Source organism: Medicago truncatula, chromosome 5 (genome assembly GCF_003473485.1).
Source record: "Medicago truncatula cultivar Jemalong A17 chromosome 5, MtrunA17r5.0-ANR, whole genome shotgun sequence".
Lineage (NCBI taxonomy): Eukaryota > Viridiplantae > Streptophyta > Magnoliopsida > Fabales > Fabaceae > Medicago > Medicago truncatula.
In genome coordinates, this window is record NC_053046.1 from 38,873,787 (window position 1) to 38,893,295 (window position 19,509).

General features: G+C 34.5%; 1 protein-coding gene and 1 long non-coding RNA gene across 2 annotated transcripts; both read left to right on the forward strand.

The window, feature by feature from the left end:
• Positions 1–12,150: 12,150 nt before the first annotated feature.
• On the forward strand, positions 12,151–12,957 carry LOC120580560 (uncharacterized). The gene is made up of 4 exons (XR_005646286.1): positions 12,151–12,237; positions 12,486–12,671; positions 12,792–12,842; positions 12,917–12,957. It is a non-coding gene; the product is annotated as an uncharacterized lncRNA (long non-coding RNA).
• A 573-nt stretch (positions 12,958–13,530) lies between these two features.
• Positions 13,531–18,153, forward strand: LOC11435173 (serine/threonine-protein kinase TOUSLED). Its single transcript, XM_039834761.1, has 12 exons — positions 13,531–13,554; positions 13,632–13,676; positions 13,951–14,063; positions 14,146–14,212; positions 14,553–14,619; positions 14,981–15,075; positions 15,142–15,321; positions 15,495–15,705; positions 16,102–16,366; positions 16,495–16,549; positions 16,751–16,912; positions 17,509–18,153. The coding sequence occupies exons 1-12, from the start codon at positions 13,531–13,533 to the stop codon at positions 17,602–17,604; spliced, it is 1,380 nt and encodes a 459-aa protein (XP_039690695.1). The 3' UTR covers positions 17,605–18,153.
• The last annotated feature ends 1,356 nt before the right edge of the window (positions 18,154–19,509 follow it).

Sequence of the window (19,509 nt, forward strand, 5' to 3'; positions counted from 1 at the left end):
AAAGTGGATTGAGCTTCAAAGTAACGGGGCCACGGATGGACACGGCGTCCGGTGAACTAAGGCTTTGGATAGTAGTAACCAAGGTTCTAACACAGTTCCCAAACTGCAACCTCTCTCACATATATCATGGTAGTACAGGACGACACCCGTTCCATGATTATTTGTGAGAAGGTCTAGTTTGAGTGTAGTATCGCGTGACGACTAAAGTTTGAGACAACACTCAATTTTAGCCACCGCACTACGTCCTAAAAAGGCTAGGATGGGTTTGGTAACTATGGTTCATAGCTTCGTCGAACAATTGGAAGTGAAGTGCCTAAGCATGACAACACACGCCGACAATATCACCTTCAAAATGCCTCAGCTATGTGAGATTGATCGCATAATCCAATACACGAGGCAACCCCCGGATCGAATTGTCGATTATATCTCTACCTAAACATAAGTTCACTCAGCCCGGGTATAGGACTTTTGATATTCTCACCCCACACGTCAAATGAAAGTAAACAAGTATTCACATATGTAAGCAATAAAATAAAGCATAAATATAAACTAAGGAAAACTAGGCGCGACCCGCTAAAAAGATTTCCCCAGTGAAGTCGCCATTTCTGTTATCATGGTTTTTGGGTGCCAAGCCATTAATTGGACTTGTACCTTTCGACCGTTGATATCTCTATTTTTTCTTGGGAAGGGCAAAATTGAGAAAAAAACCCTTAGATTCTAAGTTCGGGGGTCGTTTTCGCTACGGGAAGGTGTTAGGCACCCGGAGCGATTATGGTATTCCATAAGAACCGTTCTCCTAAGTTTATTTCTACGCTTTATTTTTATTGCCTACTTATTGAAAGAAAAGAAGTTTTATTTGAGTGAAGAATGGGGGTGAGAAGAAGTAGAATTTTGATTTTATTTCGGCTTGGAGGGGTTAAAGTCCCTTGCCTACGTACCGTTTTACGGGATCAAAACCGGCGTAGTTCTTGCTAAAAAGACTATTTTTGTTTTAATTGTTTGATTTTAAGTTTTGAAAAAAAGGTTTTGAAGAAGGAGATTGGGAGGCTTCATGAGCATTAGATTTAGCAAAAAAAGTGAGGTTTGATTAGTGATTAGAAAGAAAGTCTAAATGATTAAGATGAATTGAACTTTTCTTAAGAAAAAAGAAAGGAAAAAATGAAGTGTTGACTTCATACTTATTATGAAAATTTTTGAAGTGAAGTTCAATTGTTTTTTTTGAAAAAAGATGGATTTTCCCTAAGTGTTCAAACCTAAGCGCTTACCTAACCATACAATCCTATGCATACATCTAAGGTGAGTGTGTGCGTGTCGGTGCGTCATAGTGTCCATAGTCCATATTACAAAAATTGCCTAAATACATTCTATGGCCCCTTTGCCAAGCTACAAACCAATGATAACAAATTACATTACCAAATGAATTAAAACTTGCAAAAAAAAAATAAATGCTAAGCTAAAGAAAGTGGAGAGAGTGGTGGAATGCTATGAAATGTATGGCACATGAGATGAAATGGTTAGTAATCATAAAGCACACAATAGTAGGAAGTAATCAAAAGGAAATGCATAAGAATGGCAAAGAAAAGGTAATAAAGTGGCAATAAACCTAAAAAACTTTGATGTGATACCTAAAGGTGCTTGTAACCCATAATCATCACATCATGGCAATTTTGCAAGAAATTTTGTTTCAAGCCATGACATGAAATTAATGGAAACATATGCAAGCAAGGTATCACACCAAATTCATAGAGAAATTTGACACTTTATTCTCTAAAACAAACACTTGTTGCTTGTAAAACAAGAAATCCATAAAATCATATTCAAAACAGCAAAAAGAAGCACATGTCCAGAGGCATATTCATCATAAGATATGGTATCATTTATTCATAACACACATCAAAGTATCAAGAACAAAAACATAGCAAAAAGTATACCCAAAAGTGTAAAAACACATGGAAATTTGTTCATGCCATTTTAATATTTTTTTACATGCAAGAAAACACCATAAAAATGCCAAAAATATACCAAGAAACAACTAAGAATTTTTTTAGGAATTTTTATAAAAAATGTAGGCAAGTAACAGGTTCAGATAGCAAGAAAGGCAGTGCAAATAGCAAGAAAATAACAAAAAAACGTAAAAAAGGACTAAGCCCAAACCAAAGCCCAAACCTAAAAGATCCGGATGCACAGGGAGCGTTGGATTGATCCAGGAAAGGAAACCCTAGATCCAACGCTCAGGATTGAAGGGATTGGACCGGTCTTGAACCGGTCCGGTTCAGTTGTCTATAAAAGGGAACTAGCACCGGTTTAATTCATTTTTGCAAATCCTTCCTCTCTCTAACTCTTCTCTCTTCTCTCATCTCTCTCTAAACCCTCACCGCCGGTGAGGATGAAGCCACGGCGGAGACCTTGAAGGTCCGCCGGAAGCTTCATCTTCTCCGGCGCGCCTAAGCACCTCCGGTGACCTAAATTTCCAGAACTTCAAAACTTCTACATCAAACGATTCGTCTTCTTATTCTAAGTATGATTTTGGCACTGGTTTTTACAAACGAATCTTGAAACGACGTAGATCGGGAAAAAACTTCGTACGGTTTTGAAACTGATTTTGATCTTTTTTGAAAGAAAACGTTTAGATCTTTACGGATCTACATCGTTTCGTCGTTTATTGCCTCTCTAGTGCTTGTTTTCGCTTTCAACACTTAGATCCTTATGGATCTAGGTTTTGTGTTTACGGTTACGGCTTCGCTTTTGAATTCTGGAAATCTTAGATCTGTGTTGCTTGCATGTTTTTACAGGTTCAACTGTGATATTATATTTTTAAAAAGATTCTGAGTTTTACCTGAAATTTTTGATTGGAGATTTTGTGAGATTCTTCAGAAAACTTGATTCTGTTCTTGCTGATTTTTTGATGCTTCTGCTTGTTCTTTGGACCGAAAATAAATCGGTGATTCACCGGTTCTGTTTCTTCATCTTCTTCGCCGGTTTAGAACCTTGTTTCTTTCCCTCTTCTTCTCGCTGAACCTTCTTCGTGATCGGTACTGGAATTTGCTGCTTCTGCAGTGAATCCGTGCCTTGAATTGCGAAGGAGATGATTCAATGATGATGATTCCTAAGGAATCTCTGAGAATCAATGGAAAATCCAACGAATTTTGATGATTCTTGCTTTCTGGAAAACGGTTAGGGTTTTGTGTTCTTGGTGTTCTTGATGAATCTGAGAAATTTTTCTGTTTTGATTCAGTTGCTGAGAAAAAGAAAATTGTATTTGTGTTTATGAGTTGGCGTGTGATTCATGGCTTTGAGTGGCACTGTGCACCTTTTATAGCATGACATGTGTGCCTCTGAACAAATGAGAAAGTGACACCTGGACCTGAAAAAAAAAAAATGACACGGCCTTGGACTTAAAATGGAATTTGGACCTTCTTGCAAAAAACAAAACTTAAGGACTAAACTGCAATTGACCAAAAAAGGACTAAAATGAAAATTGGAAAAGAAACTGGACTAAAATGTAATTTTGGGACCTCAATTGAGGGACCAAAATGTAATAAAAAATAAAATTGAATAAAAACGTAATTTGACCAAACGTAAAGCGAAACAAAAATAAAATTGACAAAACGGACTAAAACGAACCAATGGCCTAAATGAGGTACTTCAAAGTAACCTCCCCATGCCAAAATTTCATGTGAAATGACCAAAATGCCCCTAGGGCTAAAAACGACCTAAACAGATTCAAATTGACCTGACACTGACTCAGACGCAAATTTAAAATGAATTTAGACAGGGTTTACTGATGAAATGTCAAAAATGAATTTGAAAAGACTCAGAGATAGTCACAAGGATGAAAATGGGTCCCACTGCAGGAAATGACCAAAATACCCTTCTGTATGACTTTTTGCAAATTTTGAAATAAACTGTAGAAAAAGCAATGTAATGATTCAGAGACACTTTTGAATGACTTACAAGACAAGTAAAGACATTTCGAAAGGTTTTATGCAAGAAAAACATAGGTAAAATTGTGATTGAAAATACTGCGAAGCAGAGACAATTTGAACTGTGCGGTTGAAATTTGATAATTGACAAAGTTTGAAATGAAATTGGGCCCAGTATTTTTAGGTCCAAAAACAGGGTATAACAATGATGGTTACAACAACTAGTAATGAGAGCTGCAATTCAGAAAGTTGGTTCTTAGATACTGGTTGTTCTAATCACATGACAGGAAACAAGACATGGTTAAGAGAAGTGGATCCTGGAAGAAATACAAAGGTGAAACTTGCAGATCATAGAGTCTTAATTGCAGAAGGAATGGGGAATATTGCTATTGAAGGAAAGAATGGGAAAGTGGAAATAATTGAAGAAGTTCTCTATGTTCCTGGAATGCAGTGCAATTTGCTGAGTGTAGGTCAGTTCATTCAGAAAGGATACTCAGTTACTATGAAGGACAACACCTTTAAGTTGTTTGATAATCATCAAAGGTTAGTTTTGAAAACTCCTCTTGCAAAGAATAGAACTTTTCAGACCAATATGAAAGCTGTAGAATTGAACTGTTTATCTGATATGGTAAAAGATGAAGATAGCTGGTTATGGCACTATAGATTTGGTCATCTCAATTTTAGAGGTCTTAATCAATTGGTTGATAAAGAAATGATTCTGGGAGTGCCTAAAATTGAGATACCTAACACAGTCTGTGATACTTGCTTGTTGGGAAAGCAACCTAGAAGTGCATTCAGTTCAAGTTCAGCAAGTAGATTAAAGGAGCTGCTTAATGTTGTATATTCAGATGTGTGTGGTCCTATAGAGGTTCCTTCATTAGGAGGAAACAAATATTTCATCAGTTTTGTTGATGAGTTTAGCAGAAAACTCTGGTTATATTTGATCAAGGCCAAAAGTGAAGCATTTGATATGTTCCAGAAGTTTAAAATCTTAGTTGAAAAACAAAGTGGTAAATCCATTAAGATTTTAAGAACTGATGGTGGTGGTGAGTATACCTCAAAGGTGTTTGAGAAGTTTTGTGAAGACAATGGCATTGTACATGAAGTCACTGCTCCTTATACTCCACAACACAATGGTTTGGCTGAAAGAAGGAATAGAAGCCTGCTTGACATGACCAGAAGCATGCTAAAGATGAAGAAGATGCCTAATACATTTTGGGGAGAAGCAGTAAGAACTGCAGCATACATCTTAAACAGATGTCCCACTAAGAAACTTAATCAAATTCCTGAAGAAATTTGGTTAGGATGCAAGCAGTCAGCAAAACACTTGAGAGTGTTTGGTTCATTGTGTTATATGCATATCCCTGATGCAAAGAGAAGGAAGTTGGGGGATAAGAGTGAACCTATGATACTGGTTGGCTATCATGAGACAGGTGCATACAGATTGTATCATCCTCTGAATCACTTTATAGTGATTAGTAGAGATGTAAAAATCTGTGAAAATGAAGCATGGGATTGGACCAAGAAAGAGAAGAGTTCCAGTCACAAAATTCCCACAATAATTGAAGATGATGATCAAGTTGAACAAGTTCAACTTGATATTGAAGTTCAACCTGAAGTGCATGTTGAAGAGAATCAAGTCACTAGAACTTCAGTTAGACAGAGATTTGCTTCAACTAGATTAGCTGGACATGAAGTCATTCCAGATAATGTAGTTAATGAAGAAGGGGAATTTGTTCATTTTGCACTATTAGCAGATGCAGAACCAATCAATTATGAAGCAGCATTGAATGAAGATGTATGGAAGAATGCTATGATTGAGGAGTTGAATTCAATCAACAGAAACAACACATGGAAGTTGATTGAACTGCCTGCTAGTAAGAAACCAATAGATGTGAAGTGGGTTTTCAAATTGAAACTGAAGCCAAATGGTGAAGTAGCCAAGCACAAAGCAAGATTAGTGGCTAGGGGATTCATGCAGAAGGCTGGTATGGATTACTTTGAAGTATATGCTCCAGTTGCTAGATTGGAAACTGTGAGGTTGATAGTTGCTATAGCTTGTGGAAGGAACTGGCCAATGCATCATTTGGATGTAAAATATGCTTTTCTAAATGGTCCTTTAGATGAAGAAGTGTATGTGACACAGCCACCAGGTTTCAAAATCAAAGGGAAAGAGGATATGGTGTATAGATTACACAAAGCTCTCTATGGATTGAAACAGGCACCAAGAACTTGGAACAAGAGAATTGACAGTTTTCTTGTACAGCAAGAATTTGTCAAATGCAAGTCTGAGTATGGTGTATATGTGAAGAAAGGAAGTGAAGGTAATCAACTACTCATCTGTCTTTATGTTGATGATTTGATAGTGACTGGTAGTGATATGAATGAGATAGAAGCATTCAAATCACAGATGATGAGTGAGTTTGAAATGTCAGATTTGGGAAAATTGACATACTTTCTAGGCATGGAATTTACTGAAGTTGCAGAGGGATTGATGATGCATCAAAAGAAGTATGCATCTGATATATTGAAGAGGTTCAATATGATGAGCTGCAATCCATCATCATCACCAGCTGAGACAAATGTAAAACTGGTAATGAATGAAGATGAAGAACCTGTGAATCCTACATTGTTCAAGCAAATTGTTGGTTCACTGAGGTATCTATGCAATAGTAGACCTGATATTGCATATGCAGTTGGCATAATCAGTAGATTCATGAGTGAACCAAGAGTATCTCACCTGCTAGCAGCCAAAAGAGTGATGAGATACATCAAAGGAACACTGCAGTATGGCATTTTATTTCCTAAGTGCTTAAATGAAAATTCTATTGAACTGATAGCATATTCTGATGCTGATTGGTGTGGAGACAGACAAGATAGAAAGAGCACTTCAGGGTACCTATTCAAATTTATGAATGCTCCAATTTCATGGTGTGCTAAGAAGCAACCAGTTGTAGCATTGTCAACCTGTGAATCTGAGTATATTGCAGGGTGTATGGCAGCATGTCAGGCAATATGGCTTGAAAATATACTCAAGGAGATGGAGATAGAGGTTAGTAGACCTATAGAATTACTCATAGACAACAAATTTGCTATAAGCTTAGCAAGAAATCCAGTTCTGCATGGAAGAAGCAAGCATATAGAAGCAAAGTTTCATTTTCTGAGGGAGCAAATGAACAAGGGAGCACTACAGATTGTTCATTGTTCTACTGAGCTGCAGCTTGCAGACATATTCACTAAGGCATTGAAGGTTGACAGATTCATCAAGCTCAGAAGCTTGATTGGAATGAAGGAAGTGGAAACTTGAATTAAGGGAGGATGTTAGTTTGTTTTAATTCAAGTTTAGTTTTAGTGATAATCACAATCAGTGGTTAATCACAAGTTTGTTTTAGTTTGTTATGAAGTTTGTTAGAGGTTAGCAAATAAGGTTGTTAGAGTTTGTTACATTGCTTGTGCTTCAAGCAACGTTTAGACTTGTATATAAGACCATTATCTTGTACATTCATTATGTAGAATCAATAAAGATCATTTACAATTTTCATCATAACTTTCTTCTCTCTCAATTCTCTCTTATTCACATAAAACCTTAGAATCAGAAACTGCTTCTGAACAGTGCTTCTGAACAAGTGCTTCTGAACAACTGCTTCTGAACAAAGCTTCCGCTTCTGATTTTCTGCGCTATCAGTGGCTTCTTCAGTTTCTCTTCATTGCTCAAAAAAATTGGAGGTTTGCATTCCTACTACCTGATAGTCCTAGACATGTTTGTACCTTGCAGGTCTCTTTTACTGGACAAGGGGAAACACAGTCCATGAAGCAGTTGTCGGGGGGTGAAAAAACTGTTGTTGCCCTTACACTTATCTTTGCCATACAGAGATGTGATCCAGCACCCTTTTATCTTTTTGACGAGATTGGAAGTATCCATTTTATCATTGTGGGTGCCATATTTGTTTTTTGAAGAAGCTAAACTTATCACGCCTAATGTCTGTTCTTGCATTATTCCATCTGTATATACTGCAAGCTTTATAAAATGTTGCATTGCATATTAGAGGGGAAAGTTTCAGTTGTACATAGAGGGTCTTCAACCATTGGAATATATAAACCTTAGGTATGTGGTTCATTATTATCTAATGCCTTTGTACATAGTGATCCATACACACCAGAGTTATTCGTTTTCCCCATTTTTAATTGTTAGAAATAAATTTTTAGCCTCAATCTCTTAATAACTTTTCATATGATTGGTTATTTGATAGCCACTATTTTGGAAATAGCTTTTCTTTTATTTGTGCGGACTTGCATGAGCTCATGTTTCGTTCAAGTTGCTTTTAAAATGCTCAGACCCATACTTACTCTAACATAGCTATTACAACAAAATTTCTCATTGCGCGAGAAATATAATTTCAAGCGAGTTTCAAGGAGGGAAGGTTCATCATTCTTCGAGAGTAATATATTTTATACTACTTTTTAAGAAGCACGCTCTTCACGGCTTAGCAAAGCTACACAAGGCTTGAGTGTAGAAATACTTACAAAGATATGATCCGGCGCCTGTCAGACACAGTAGACACTCAATTTATCGCGACAACATTCCGCACAGAGCTAGTGAAAGATGCCACTCTTATTTGGGGCCAGGCAAAGCGGAAGTAATTCGTATTCTTCATGTGCTATACAGACTGAACTCTTAATTTTTCTGGTAAAATGATAAACTGACTTGGGCTTTTTTTGGTAATGAACTGAATTGGTTTGAACTTTTTCTTTTCATTTTTAAAATTTAACATACCATTTTAGTAAAATACATATTTATGTTCAAGGTCTGTTTATAAATCGTTATTATTTAACTGTAAAGAAAAGTTATTAGTGAAATGACCTGATACAACATAAACCATTATATATATTTTTTGGACAATAGTAAATTTTGTTTTGATTTTGAAGTGGGTATTTATGTATTATTATAGGTGTTTCTACTTGCATGGTCCAACCTAAATCGGCTATCGGAACCCTTCAATGTCAACAACTTAGCTGTCAAACTCACCAACCTGCACTTTTGTGAACTGATGCTACCATAACATAGGTCTTAGTAACTCAAAAGCTTGATAATCCTTCATTAGTTTTTGTAAATCCTTTTTTATTCATGTTAATATCTTGTGCTTACTGTGGTAACCATTGATCCATAGAGAAGATCTTGGAAAATTGGTTGATGATATACAAAAGTTTTAGAGGCTGGAAGATCTTGGTGTGTGTGATTTCAATCTGCTTCATTTGCAAAAATGTTGGGCTGAAAAACAAAAATTGTTTCATGTTTGATCTGAAGACTGAAGATTGTTTAGGACACAAGACACAAATGAGACAGGACAAAAATAAGGGTCTTTGTGAGAAATAGCAAATCATTATTGAGAAGAATAAATTAAAATTCAACTTTAAGAGAAATAAATCGACACAATTTTTAATATAGAAATTCTAATTTTAGTACATTAACATGTGCCCTAAAAATAAACAATTATTTAGTGCCACACCAACACTTCTCAACACTTTCTGATCAATTGAAATTTAAATGGGTCTATGTTTATGCCGGGTTTATATTATTTAGTGAGATACATTTAATTTTTATTCGATTAGAGTGTGTTAAAGCGAGTGTTTGAAAGTGAGTTGATAACAATTTTAAAATCTAATACTCCGGTCTTAAATTTAAGCAAAAAAATTCTCTTATCAGAATTCATATTAATTGAATAACTGATTAGATAAGTTATTCAATGAACGTGAAAAAAAAATCTTTTTTTTTTTGTGTCCAGTAGTGTAGTGGCTATAGCTCACACAATTAAATGTGGATAAGTGGGGTGTCTGGAGTTCGAACCTCGACCTCTGCATAAATTATGCAATGTCCCTGCCAATGTGAGAGAAAAAAAAAATCCCTTAATAAATAAATAAATAACATAAATGCACCATTTAGCAAGCTAGAGGATTGGTATTCTTTTTATCATCTACGGACCCAGGAAAAGATGTCTTGTTTCTCTATTTCATATGTTAAAATTCATAATAGATACGAATAACTTCACATGGGATTCGAATCCACTTGAGTTGGTTTGATCATGTTGGTTTGAGACATTGTAGTGTGATGATCCTCTCAAAGGTCTTAGATTCGATTCACTCTGATGTCAATTTCGATGGATTAGATTGACTTAAAAAAACTTCATATTGGATCTAGTGTAGTTTATAGACCGTTGAACTTCACTAATTAACGCATTCCACTGTCAACATACTCCATCCGTCTCTAAATATAAGCAAATTTTACTTTTTAAGTTCATTCAATTAATGATGTATGTGGTTCATAATATAGACTACATACATTATTAATTGAATGAATCTAAAAAATAAAATTTGCTTATATAAAAAACAGAGCACATTATAAATGACATACATTACAGGTCTTCTTCGATTAAAAGCAAAAGCCGTTGATAATAACTGCCCGTTTGATGTCTACATGTGATTGGTAACAAGTTGGTACTAGTTTTGTTGATTTTGTCCAAAAAAAAAATTCTATGATTGTACATATATACTTTTTTTTTTTTTTTTGTCACAAATAGAGTTTATAGTTCAAATTTATATCATTATATAATGAAAACTGTAAATTAACTACCGTTGGTAATCAATTTTGATCGAATTTTTTTTATAGACAAACATACTCTTAACATTTTAATTAACTTTTTTAAATTTAATTTTTCAATAGGCCGAACCGGTCTACTGAAATTTGTGTTGGAGATAATTGAATTTTAGACTTTGAAAGAAGTAAACTGCAATATTTTAAGTCAATCACAATCCGACCACATATAGTTTAAGGAGTCAAAAAATTAACTACTAATTTTAGTCAATCTTTTTCAAAAAGTTTTCTTTTTGCAATATAATTTTTTTTTAAATTCAAATTTGTATTAAAAAAAACATGAATATATGCTGTCATTTTTATTTACTCATTATATTATATTATATAAATAAAATATCAATAAAAAAAATAGTGTGTTTTTTTCCGTTATGGATTTCCTGGAACATATCCTCGTATTTTCAATGAGTTCGTATGGAAAGTATTCAGTCCCTCGTACTACAAGCTCACCCTAACCCAATATTTTTTTTTCCCTTTTTATCTGCAAGGTTTGGTGGTTTGAGGGTTATATTTGTTGTATTTGTTGCTCATTTATTTGTAGTGATAGGGATTTTCAATTCTGATTGTGGAAATTTTTGTCTATTGTTGTTTTGTTGGTTGACTGATTGTTTATCGAGTAGATAGTCATTTGGGTTCTGAATGTGGAAGACACTATTACTACCATCTTCGTTTGAATGTATCAAAATTAGAAAAACATCTCCAAATATATATTTCGTTAGTTGGTTTGATTCTTTGAAGTGTCGTTTGTTAATAAGTTAAGTCCTTGAATGTGCTGTCCACTATGAAGCTCGAATACGTAGTGCGGGTGGGAGGTGTGATATATGATACAAATGCGTTATTTTTTATTTTTTTTTGAATTTAGAATATGATACGAGCTAGATATGTTAACAAGTGATTCTGATTCTGATGTAAGTTTTATCCCTTTTTATCTGCGAGATAGGTTTGGTACTTTGAGTGTATGCATTTATGAGGTCTCTTTTTGTTATATTTGTTGCTCAGTTGCTTGTAGTGATAGAGATTTTCAACGCTGATCTAGTAGCTTTTTGTAGCAATTTTTGTTTGTTTCGTTTTGTTGGTTGACTGATTGTTTATTGAGTAAATAGCCATCTGGGTCCATGAATGTGTTGGGCGTTTTACACCGTCCTTGAATTTTCAAAATTACAATTGCAAAAAATCCTCAAATATATCTTTCGTTTGGCGTTTTGATCCTCAAACGTGTCTTTTGTTTGTGAATATGGTCGTTAAATGTATCGACCATTAATCGAGAGCTGAGACACATTTATGGATGTTTATATAAATTTGATACAGTTAAGGACTTTAGCGATACGGTCTCGCTCATTTGAGGACTAAAATGACTGTTTACTCTTTGTTTATCCTCATTATTTATCTGTTTATGGTTTTTGATATTATAAATGCATGCGGTATTTTTGTGTTTTCATTGTTGGTGTTATTTTGTTGACAAGATAATTTATTTTGAGTATTTTATTGTTGATTATCTGGAAAATGTAAATGGTCGAATGTGTTCTTTTGATGGACTAAATTGATAGATTGCCCTTATCTTCATATTTCTTTCTATTCCAGAATGGTGCGGATTTCTTGATTCAAGCCAACACATGTAAGCGCTTAAAACCTCACGATGATAACGATGATGTTTTTGAACGTGCTGAGGTTTGTTTTTATATGGTGGCTCTCTATATACTCTTTGCTATAGTAGTAATAGAATAGCCGTGTCTCATTGAAAATACGGCAATGCGTCAGATAAATTGTTTGTGCTTGGCTTACTTCTAAATACTATGTAGTTGCCATCTTCTGTTACTAGTATTTTGATGACTTCAACAATTGTAAGAAGTGGTACTCTGTCTCAATTTGGTGTCGTAGTTGTTTCCATTCCAACTGAATAACTATCACTATATCAGGTTGTTACTGAAGGAAGACAAACTAGTTTGGAGACAAAAAATAATGTTGATGCAAATAGAAAGAAATCTGGTCGTGGAAGAGGGAGTTCTGGTTCAAGCAGAGGCCGTGGTTCCAAATCTAATGATCAGACCAGAACACAAATTTCTTCTTCAACAGTTTCGGCTTCAAATGGTCAGAATGAGAATGTATGTCGTAAAGTTACTTCCCATCAAATATTTGGTTCTTTAAGCAATAAATTTTATGGATTGATCATTTATGTCACACTCCTTGATTGTTCGTTACAGAACTCATATTTTTGTTTGCAGGATGGTAGACTCAAAGATCCGTTTCGTAATGATAATGGTGCTTCATTAGAGGTATGTCTTCTTTTATATTTTTAACTTCATTAACTTTCATTTTCTTATTTTATTTCATCTTTGTATTAAATTAGGAGGAGATTGCATCTTTACGTGCAAAAGTTGTTGTGTTGGAGGAAGACTTACGTAAAGCAAAGCAAGAAGCCTCTCAGCATCAGAATATTTGTCCACAGTTAGAAAAGGTATATAAATAAGGGTCGTTTGTTTCAGCTTTAAAAAAAATAGATTTTATGTTAAAAGAATCTAGAGATTTTTTCTTAGAGATTTTAAAAAAAAAATCTAAAGTTAATTTTGTTTGTCTACTACCCATAAAAATCCATTTTTTCTAAAAAATGAGTTTTAACTTGTACATGTGTTACCTCCTCTTTTGTTGAAAAAAATAGATTTTGAGAAAAGCTAATCCTAATAGCTTTTCATTTTATGATCAAAATAGATTTTTTTTATAAAATGATTTTTCTAAAAATCCTAAACAAACACTTAAAAATGAAAAAAGTGATTTTTTTAAAGGAAAAAATAGATTTTTTTTGGAAAAAAATCCAAAACAAACGCACCCTAATTGTCCTATTGCAACAAGAGATGTGAATCAGAAGGATGTTTTCTGAATCTTGAATTGTATCAAGTCATAAAATATGCTTTCTTTTGATACCATTTGCTAATTGAATTTATAGTGAACTGTAAATATGCTTTTATGAATTGTAAATACGTATTAAAGGTAATAGAATTGACGGTGTTGAAATTAATGTAATGGTTTTCTGTTCTTCTTCTAATGTTTGATTTTGGCACATGTAGGAACTAAAGGAATTGAAAGATCTTGAGGAGCAAATGAAACCTAAGGTTTGATTATTTTCATCTTTTGATTGTGGTTAAACTTTTCCTTCCCGATTCTCTCAAGACACAAAACTCCTATTGGTATACATGTTATTTAAAATATAATGAAGTGGTGGATTCAATTGTGCATGCACACGAATCTTCTATAACAAAGATGAACTAGAAATTTTAAAGAGGTTATCGTTCTCTTACTCCAAAATAAGTTAAGGAGCATTGCACGTGTCACTTATAAAAATTAAGTTAAGCCGGTATATTAACATCCAGTCCTTGAATTTTGTAGAGAACAAAAATAATATCCGATTTGCTGATATCAGTTTCAAAGACTGAGAGACAAGAAGCAAGACTAAAAGTACGACAGGACTCATTGAGACTCGGAAATGTTGGTGTAATCAGGTATAGGTAGAGCATTGTGACAAATACCTTTTTATAATATTTTTATTTAGGTTTTCTTATTGGTTTATTATATGAATTTTAGAGCTGGAACTGTCTTATCTGAGACCTGGGAAGATGGTCAGGCGTTAAAGGATCTGAATGCCCAGCTTGTATGTCTAACCTCTTTCTTTCCCTTCATATTTATTTTTTGAGCACCAATGGTATTTGTAAGTATGATCGTAGATATCTTACCCTCTTTGGGACAATTTCTTCATAATATATTGGGATTCAAGATGAGATTCCTATTCAAAATACAATTTTAATGATGGTGTCTTCGAACTTCTACTTGTTTTCCTTTTCAGTACTATTAGGCATTAGCTTGTGGTATATTTTGTGAATGTTTCTATAACTTTTCTGTGGTGATTTTTTTATTTTCAATTGGAGCCATTGCATATATCAGTAGTTTGCATTAGTAATAACATGAATTACTTTATGTCTTGATTTTTACAGAAACAACTACTCGAAACAAAGGAGGCAATTGAGCGCCAGCGCAAGTTATTCAAGAAAAAACAATCTGGTACCACTCAGTTTCCTTTTTTCTGTTAACACTTGTCTTCCTGAACTTGGGGAAGAAGGGTTAAGTGGACTGAACGAGTGACTGTCCTTTTCCGCTTTTCCTTTCCCTTTCCCTTCATTCATAGTTTGTACCAATTGTCATTATAACTAACATATACCTTGGATCATAATAAACCTTCACTATTTACTTATTTATACGATATTATTATAAATCATGAATATGCTCCTTAAGATGGCTAATCGATACAATAAATATCTGTTTCAGGCTATGAGATACTGCTATGCTATCTTGTATCACATTATTCTGCTCACTTTCTAATGGTTTGAATTTTGTTTTTCTTGGCCCTTTTCCATGCATGAAGATAAGGGTGATGGAATAGATGCAGAGGCTGGATTGCTGGAAGATATTCTCATTCACGAGGAAATCTATAAGTCTCGACTAGCCAGCATTAAACGGGTAAGTTGCTACTTCTCCGCTTATTCTATTTCCTCTTTATACTTCTACTGACTGAACAATTTTCAGGAAGAAGAACTTGTTTTGCGAGAGAGGGACTGCTACGAACTAGAGAAGGGAAGACTAATTCGTGAAATGAAACGCATTCGGGATGATGATGGTTCACGGTTCAACAATTTTCAGATTCTAAACCATCGTTACGCCCTTCTAAACCTTCTTGGAAAGGGAGGATTCAGCGAGGTGTACAAGGTCTAAACTTTACTGTACAATATTAATCATTTTATCGTATTTATATTAATTTAGCGAATATTATACAAGGTTGAGTTACTAAAACCAGAATCCTAGAGAGTTTCGTTGCCTTTTATTGGCAAATGTAAATAAATACCTTTTTGCAGTGATTTGAAGTAAAAAATTTCCAGCAGGCTTTTGATTTGGTGGAGCATAGATATGTTGCATGCAAGCTTCATGGTTTAAATGCTCAATGGAGTGAAGAGAAGAAGCAAAGTTACATAAGGCATGCAATTCGGGAGTATAATATTCACAAGACCTTGGTCCATCGTCATATTGTTCGTTTATGGGACATCTTTGAGATTGATCCAAATACATTCTGCACTGTTCTAGAGTATTGCAGCGGTATATACACCTTATATGTTTTTTGAAGATAATTATTTTGTTTACTTTTGTTATAGACTATGGGTCTGTTTGGATTGAGTTATTTGAGCTTGCACTTTGTGAGACTGTTTGAGAGAGCTTATGAATACAACCTATGACATGTTAATAAGCTGTTTTCAGCTTATTTCCATAAGCTCTCCATAATAACTTTATGAAAACAACTTATAGCTTATATGAAAACTTTTTGATTTGATTTTATCTTTTATTATAGAAATAACTTTTACATAGCACTTAAATGATAAACACATCTACAAGTGCTTGATGAAGTTGTTTATCCAAACATGCTTATAAATATTGTATGTTTGATTTCTTGTTTTGTCTACTGCTCCTTCATTTGATCCTCCTCTGTTCTACCAGGGAAAGATCTTGATGCTGTTCTTAAAGCAACACCTATATTGCCTGAGAAGGAGGCTAGAGTCATTTTAGTTCAGATTTTCCAAGGCCTTATTTACATGAATAAAAGAGCACTGAAGATTATCCATTATGATTTAAAGCCTGGAAATGTTTTGTTTGATGAGCTTGGTATTGCCAAAGTGACTGATTTTGGTCTTAGCAAGATTGTGGAGAATGACGTGGGATCCCAGGGTATGGAACTTACATCCCAGGGGGCTGGAACGTATTGGTAAGTGATGAAGATCATTGTTGTAAGATTTCAAATTTTGACGTGTTCCAAACTTGTTGGTTTTAAACTTCTTTCAACATTTGCTTTAATAAACTTCTTTTTGCCTTTCTTTCGTTTTTGATTTGCAGGTATTTGCCTCCTGAATGCTTTGAGCTCAGCAAGACGCCTCTTATATCATCCAAGGTCATTAATTTTTTTTTAGCCGTGGATGCATGGATCATTTTTTTGTGTTATGATTTATGAATCTCAATTTGTCAGTCATTTTGGTCAATGGATATTTTGTTTTAACATAAGTTTCGTGATGTCGGTATTGTGCAAACAACTAAGTGTTGGATAATTATCTTACTTGATATTCACATAACATTTCGGACTTGTGGAAAACAGGTTGATGTCTGGTCTAGTGGTATTTTGTTTTATCAAATGCTATTCGGCAGACGTCCTTTCGGACATGACCAAACACAAGAGAGAATACTTCGTGAAGACACAATTATTAAGGCACGCAAGGTTGAATTTCCCTCAAGACCTACTGTTTCTAATGAGGCAAAGGTAGGTTGAGACCTTTTATGATAAGTACTGCTCGTAGCTTATTGTTCTTTGGCCATAGTTCATTTATTTATATTATTCTATTATTCTGTGGACACAATCGTCACCTGTTTTAGGTTATATTATTGCATGAAAATTCGACTTTATTCTATGTGCAGTCGCAATTAGCCTTGACAATTCATCTGAATGTGCAAATTCTCTCCTTGGTATCACAATGCCATTAAAATGTTAATGGTTTGATAGTTGAAAGTAATTTGCAGCAATGAGAAAATATTGGTAGTGCAAGATATTTTTTCATTTAAAAATTTATATTTCTAATTATGATCAGCACTCAGCAGAACCATAATAATATTTCTTAGGCATTGTATTATTCTCTAAGTAACAAACTATAAAGTAATTATAATCTCAACTGTTGAAGAAGGAAACAATAGTTAAAGTCTCACTGTTGATTTCCAATTAAGAAATATAATTTCGCACTGTTTCCTCTAAATAAAACTCCTCACAGTTTAGAGGAACCAAATCCAAAATACCTGTACTTTATGCCTACAAATATCACTGAAACCTGACAATTATCTCTACTGCATGTACAAATTTGTCAGGAATTTATACGGCGGTGTCTGACATATAACCAGGCTGAGAGACCAGATGTATTGACCATTGCTCAAGATCCATATCTCACATACGTGAAGAAGTAGTGATGTTCATTGACATGGCTTTGTTACCCTCTCCCCACCAAAAAAGCATATGGGGATCTCATCTTCTAACTTCAGTCACTAAATATCTGTCAGAATTTGTATAGGCTGTTAAGGTTTTCTTGTCTCAAATGAGTGAGGGAAAGGATTTTTCCCATTCTACAAGGAATTCTTGTTTTCTTCATGCATTTATCATTTTGGTTCAAAATACCGGAGTAGCAAAAAGCTAGTTGAGTTGAGTTGACTTGACCTTGAAAGGGTCATGATGTATAGGTAGGTAAGAAGTTTTTTTTTTTTTTTTTTAATTATTCTTCTTGCCACCAAATTATTGGATTATAATGCATATTGATCGGCTACATTTTCTTTTCATTTGTGGAGAGTTGTTTAAAGACATTTTATTGAAGAGTTTGCTTATCTTACAATTGTGTAATAGATGGTTCAGCCTAGTATGTGGTGCTTGGTGCAAAAGTAGTTTTCGACCATCATGTGTGATGATGTATTTCAATCAAACTGGCAATGATACAGCAATGAAAAACAACTTGTTATTTGTAACTTGGCCTCCGATTCTTCTTAGTTACATATGCTTGTTTAACTTTGGCGAGCCAACTTTTGAAACCTTGGGTTTTGTAATTCCCTGATGAGGGTTTGCAGTGCCTCAATAATAATGATGGCAATTGGGGCCCCCAACATCATTTCTGAAAGACGAACTCGCACATGCACAAGTAGAAGGAAGGCATTTGGCACACTACCATTGTGGCCGCGTGGGTGTGGCAACCGCAATCTGTGTTTTGCCACAAGGGCTTGGACGTTATGAGCTCTATTCTTTGCCTCCTTCTATAGGTCATCATCACCAAGAGCATGCTTCTTGAGTTCTCAAGAGTCTTAGAACTTTTATCGACAGTTACGCAACCAAATTATTGTAATTGCTTGAGCTTGCCTCACAATCTCTACATTTAGAACTTCAAATCTCTACATTTTATATATTTCCTCATTGCCATAGTCCATAAGCCTTTTACTCTTCTAGTGATACTTCTGTACACTTCAATTTGATCTCCTAAACTTAGCGTTGGGATTATCAAACTCCCCACGAATCAATATTTTCATTGTCAGATTCGTAAATATCTTGTCTTGATAGCAAAAAAAGAACTGATCTGAATTCTCAATGGTTCATGCATCTGCCGTCACACATTTATCATACTAACATCAAATTTCTTCCACCAGTTTAGATTTAAATAAATGACCATTTCGACGACAAAACTTGTGCTGTAATAGATCAATAGCTTAATAAAAAACAACAACGATCCTTTTCAGTCTAGTGCACTAATAGAATATTAGATATTGGTGATTAATATTACACATATTGCTTCAATTGTTCAAATATATTACAAATATTGCTTCAATTGTTAAAATTTGTAAGCCTTCTTACATGACATGTCAGCTAATCAATTAAGCTATTCAACTTACGGATCTCCAAGTTGACAACAATGCTCAAAAGTAATAAAAGAAAAAACATTCAATAACAAAAAAGGTGTCCGGTAGTGAGGGTCACATGACCACGTGTCACATTTATATGTGGTGGTAGAAAATGTATGTGACACCCCTCAGAAAAAAAAAAAAAAAAAGGTGTGTGACACTTGTGGTGGTCAACTTATCACCACTCAATGATTTGCATTAATGTTTTAGATAAAAATGTCTCTCTCAGGTGGTTGCACTTCACTGGTTGCACTTCACTAAATAGAGTGCCCCAGACTCCCATTGTGACCCCACAAGAAAATAGCTAAATAGCTTTGGTTAACCCTTATTTATTTTTTTTTTTTTAAACAAGTCTATCATCTACAATATTTTTTTGTTAAGCAAAACATTTTATTTACTAGCTATCGAAGTATGAAAATGAACTTGTACTTGCAA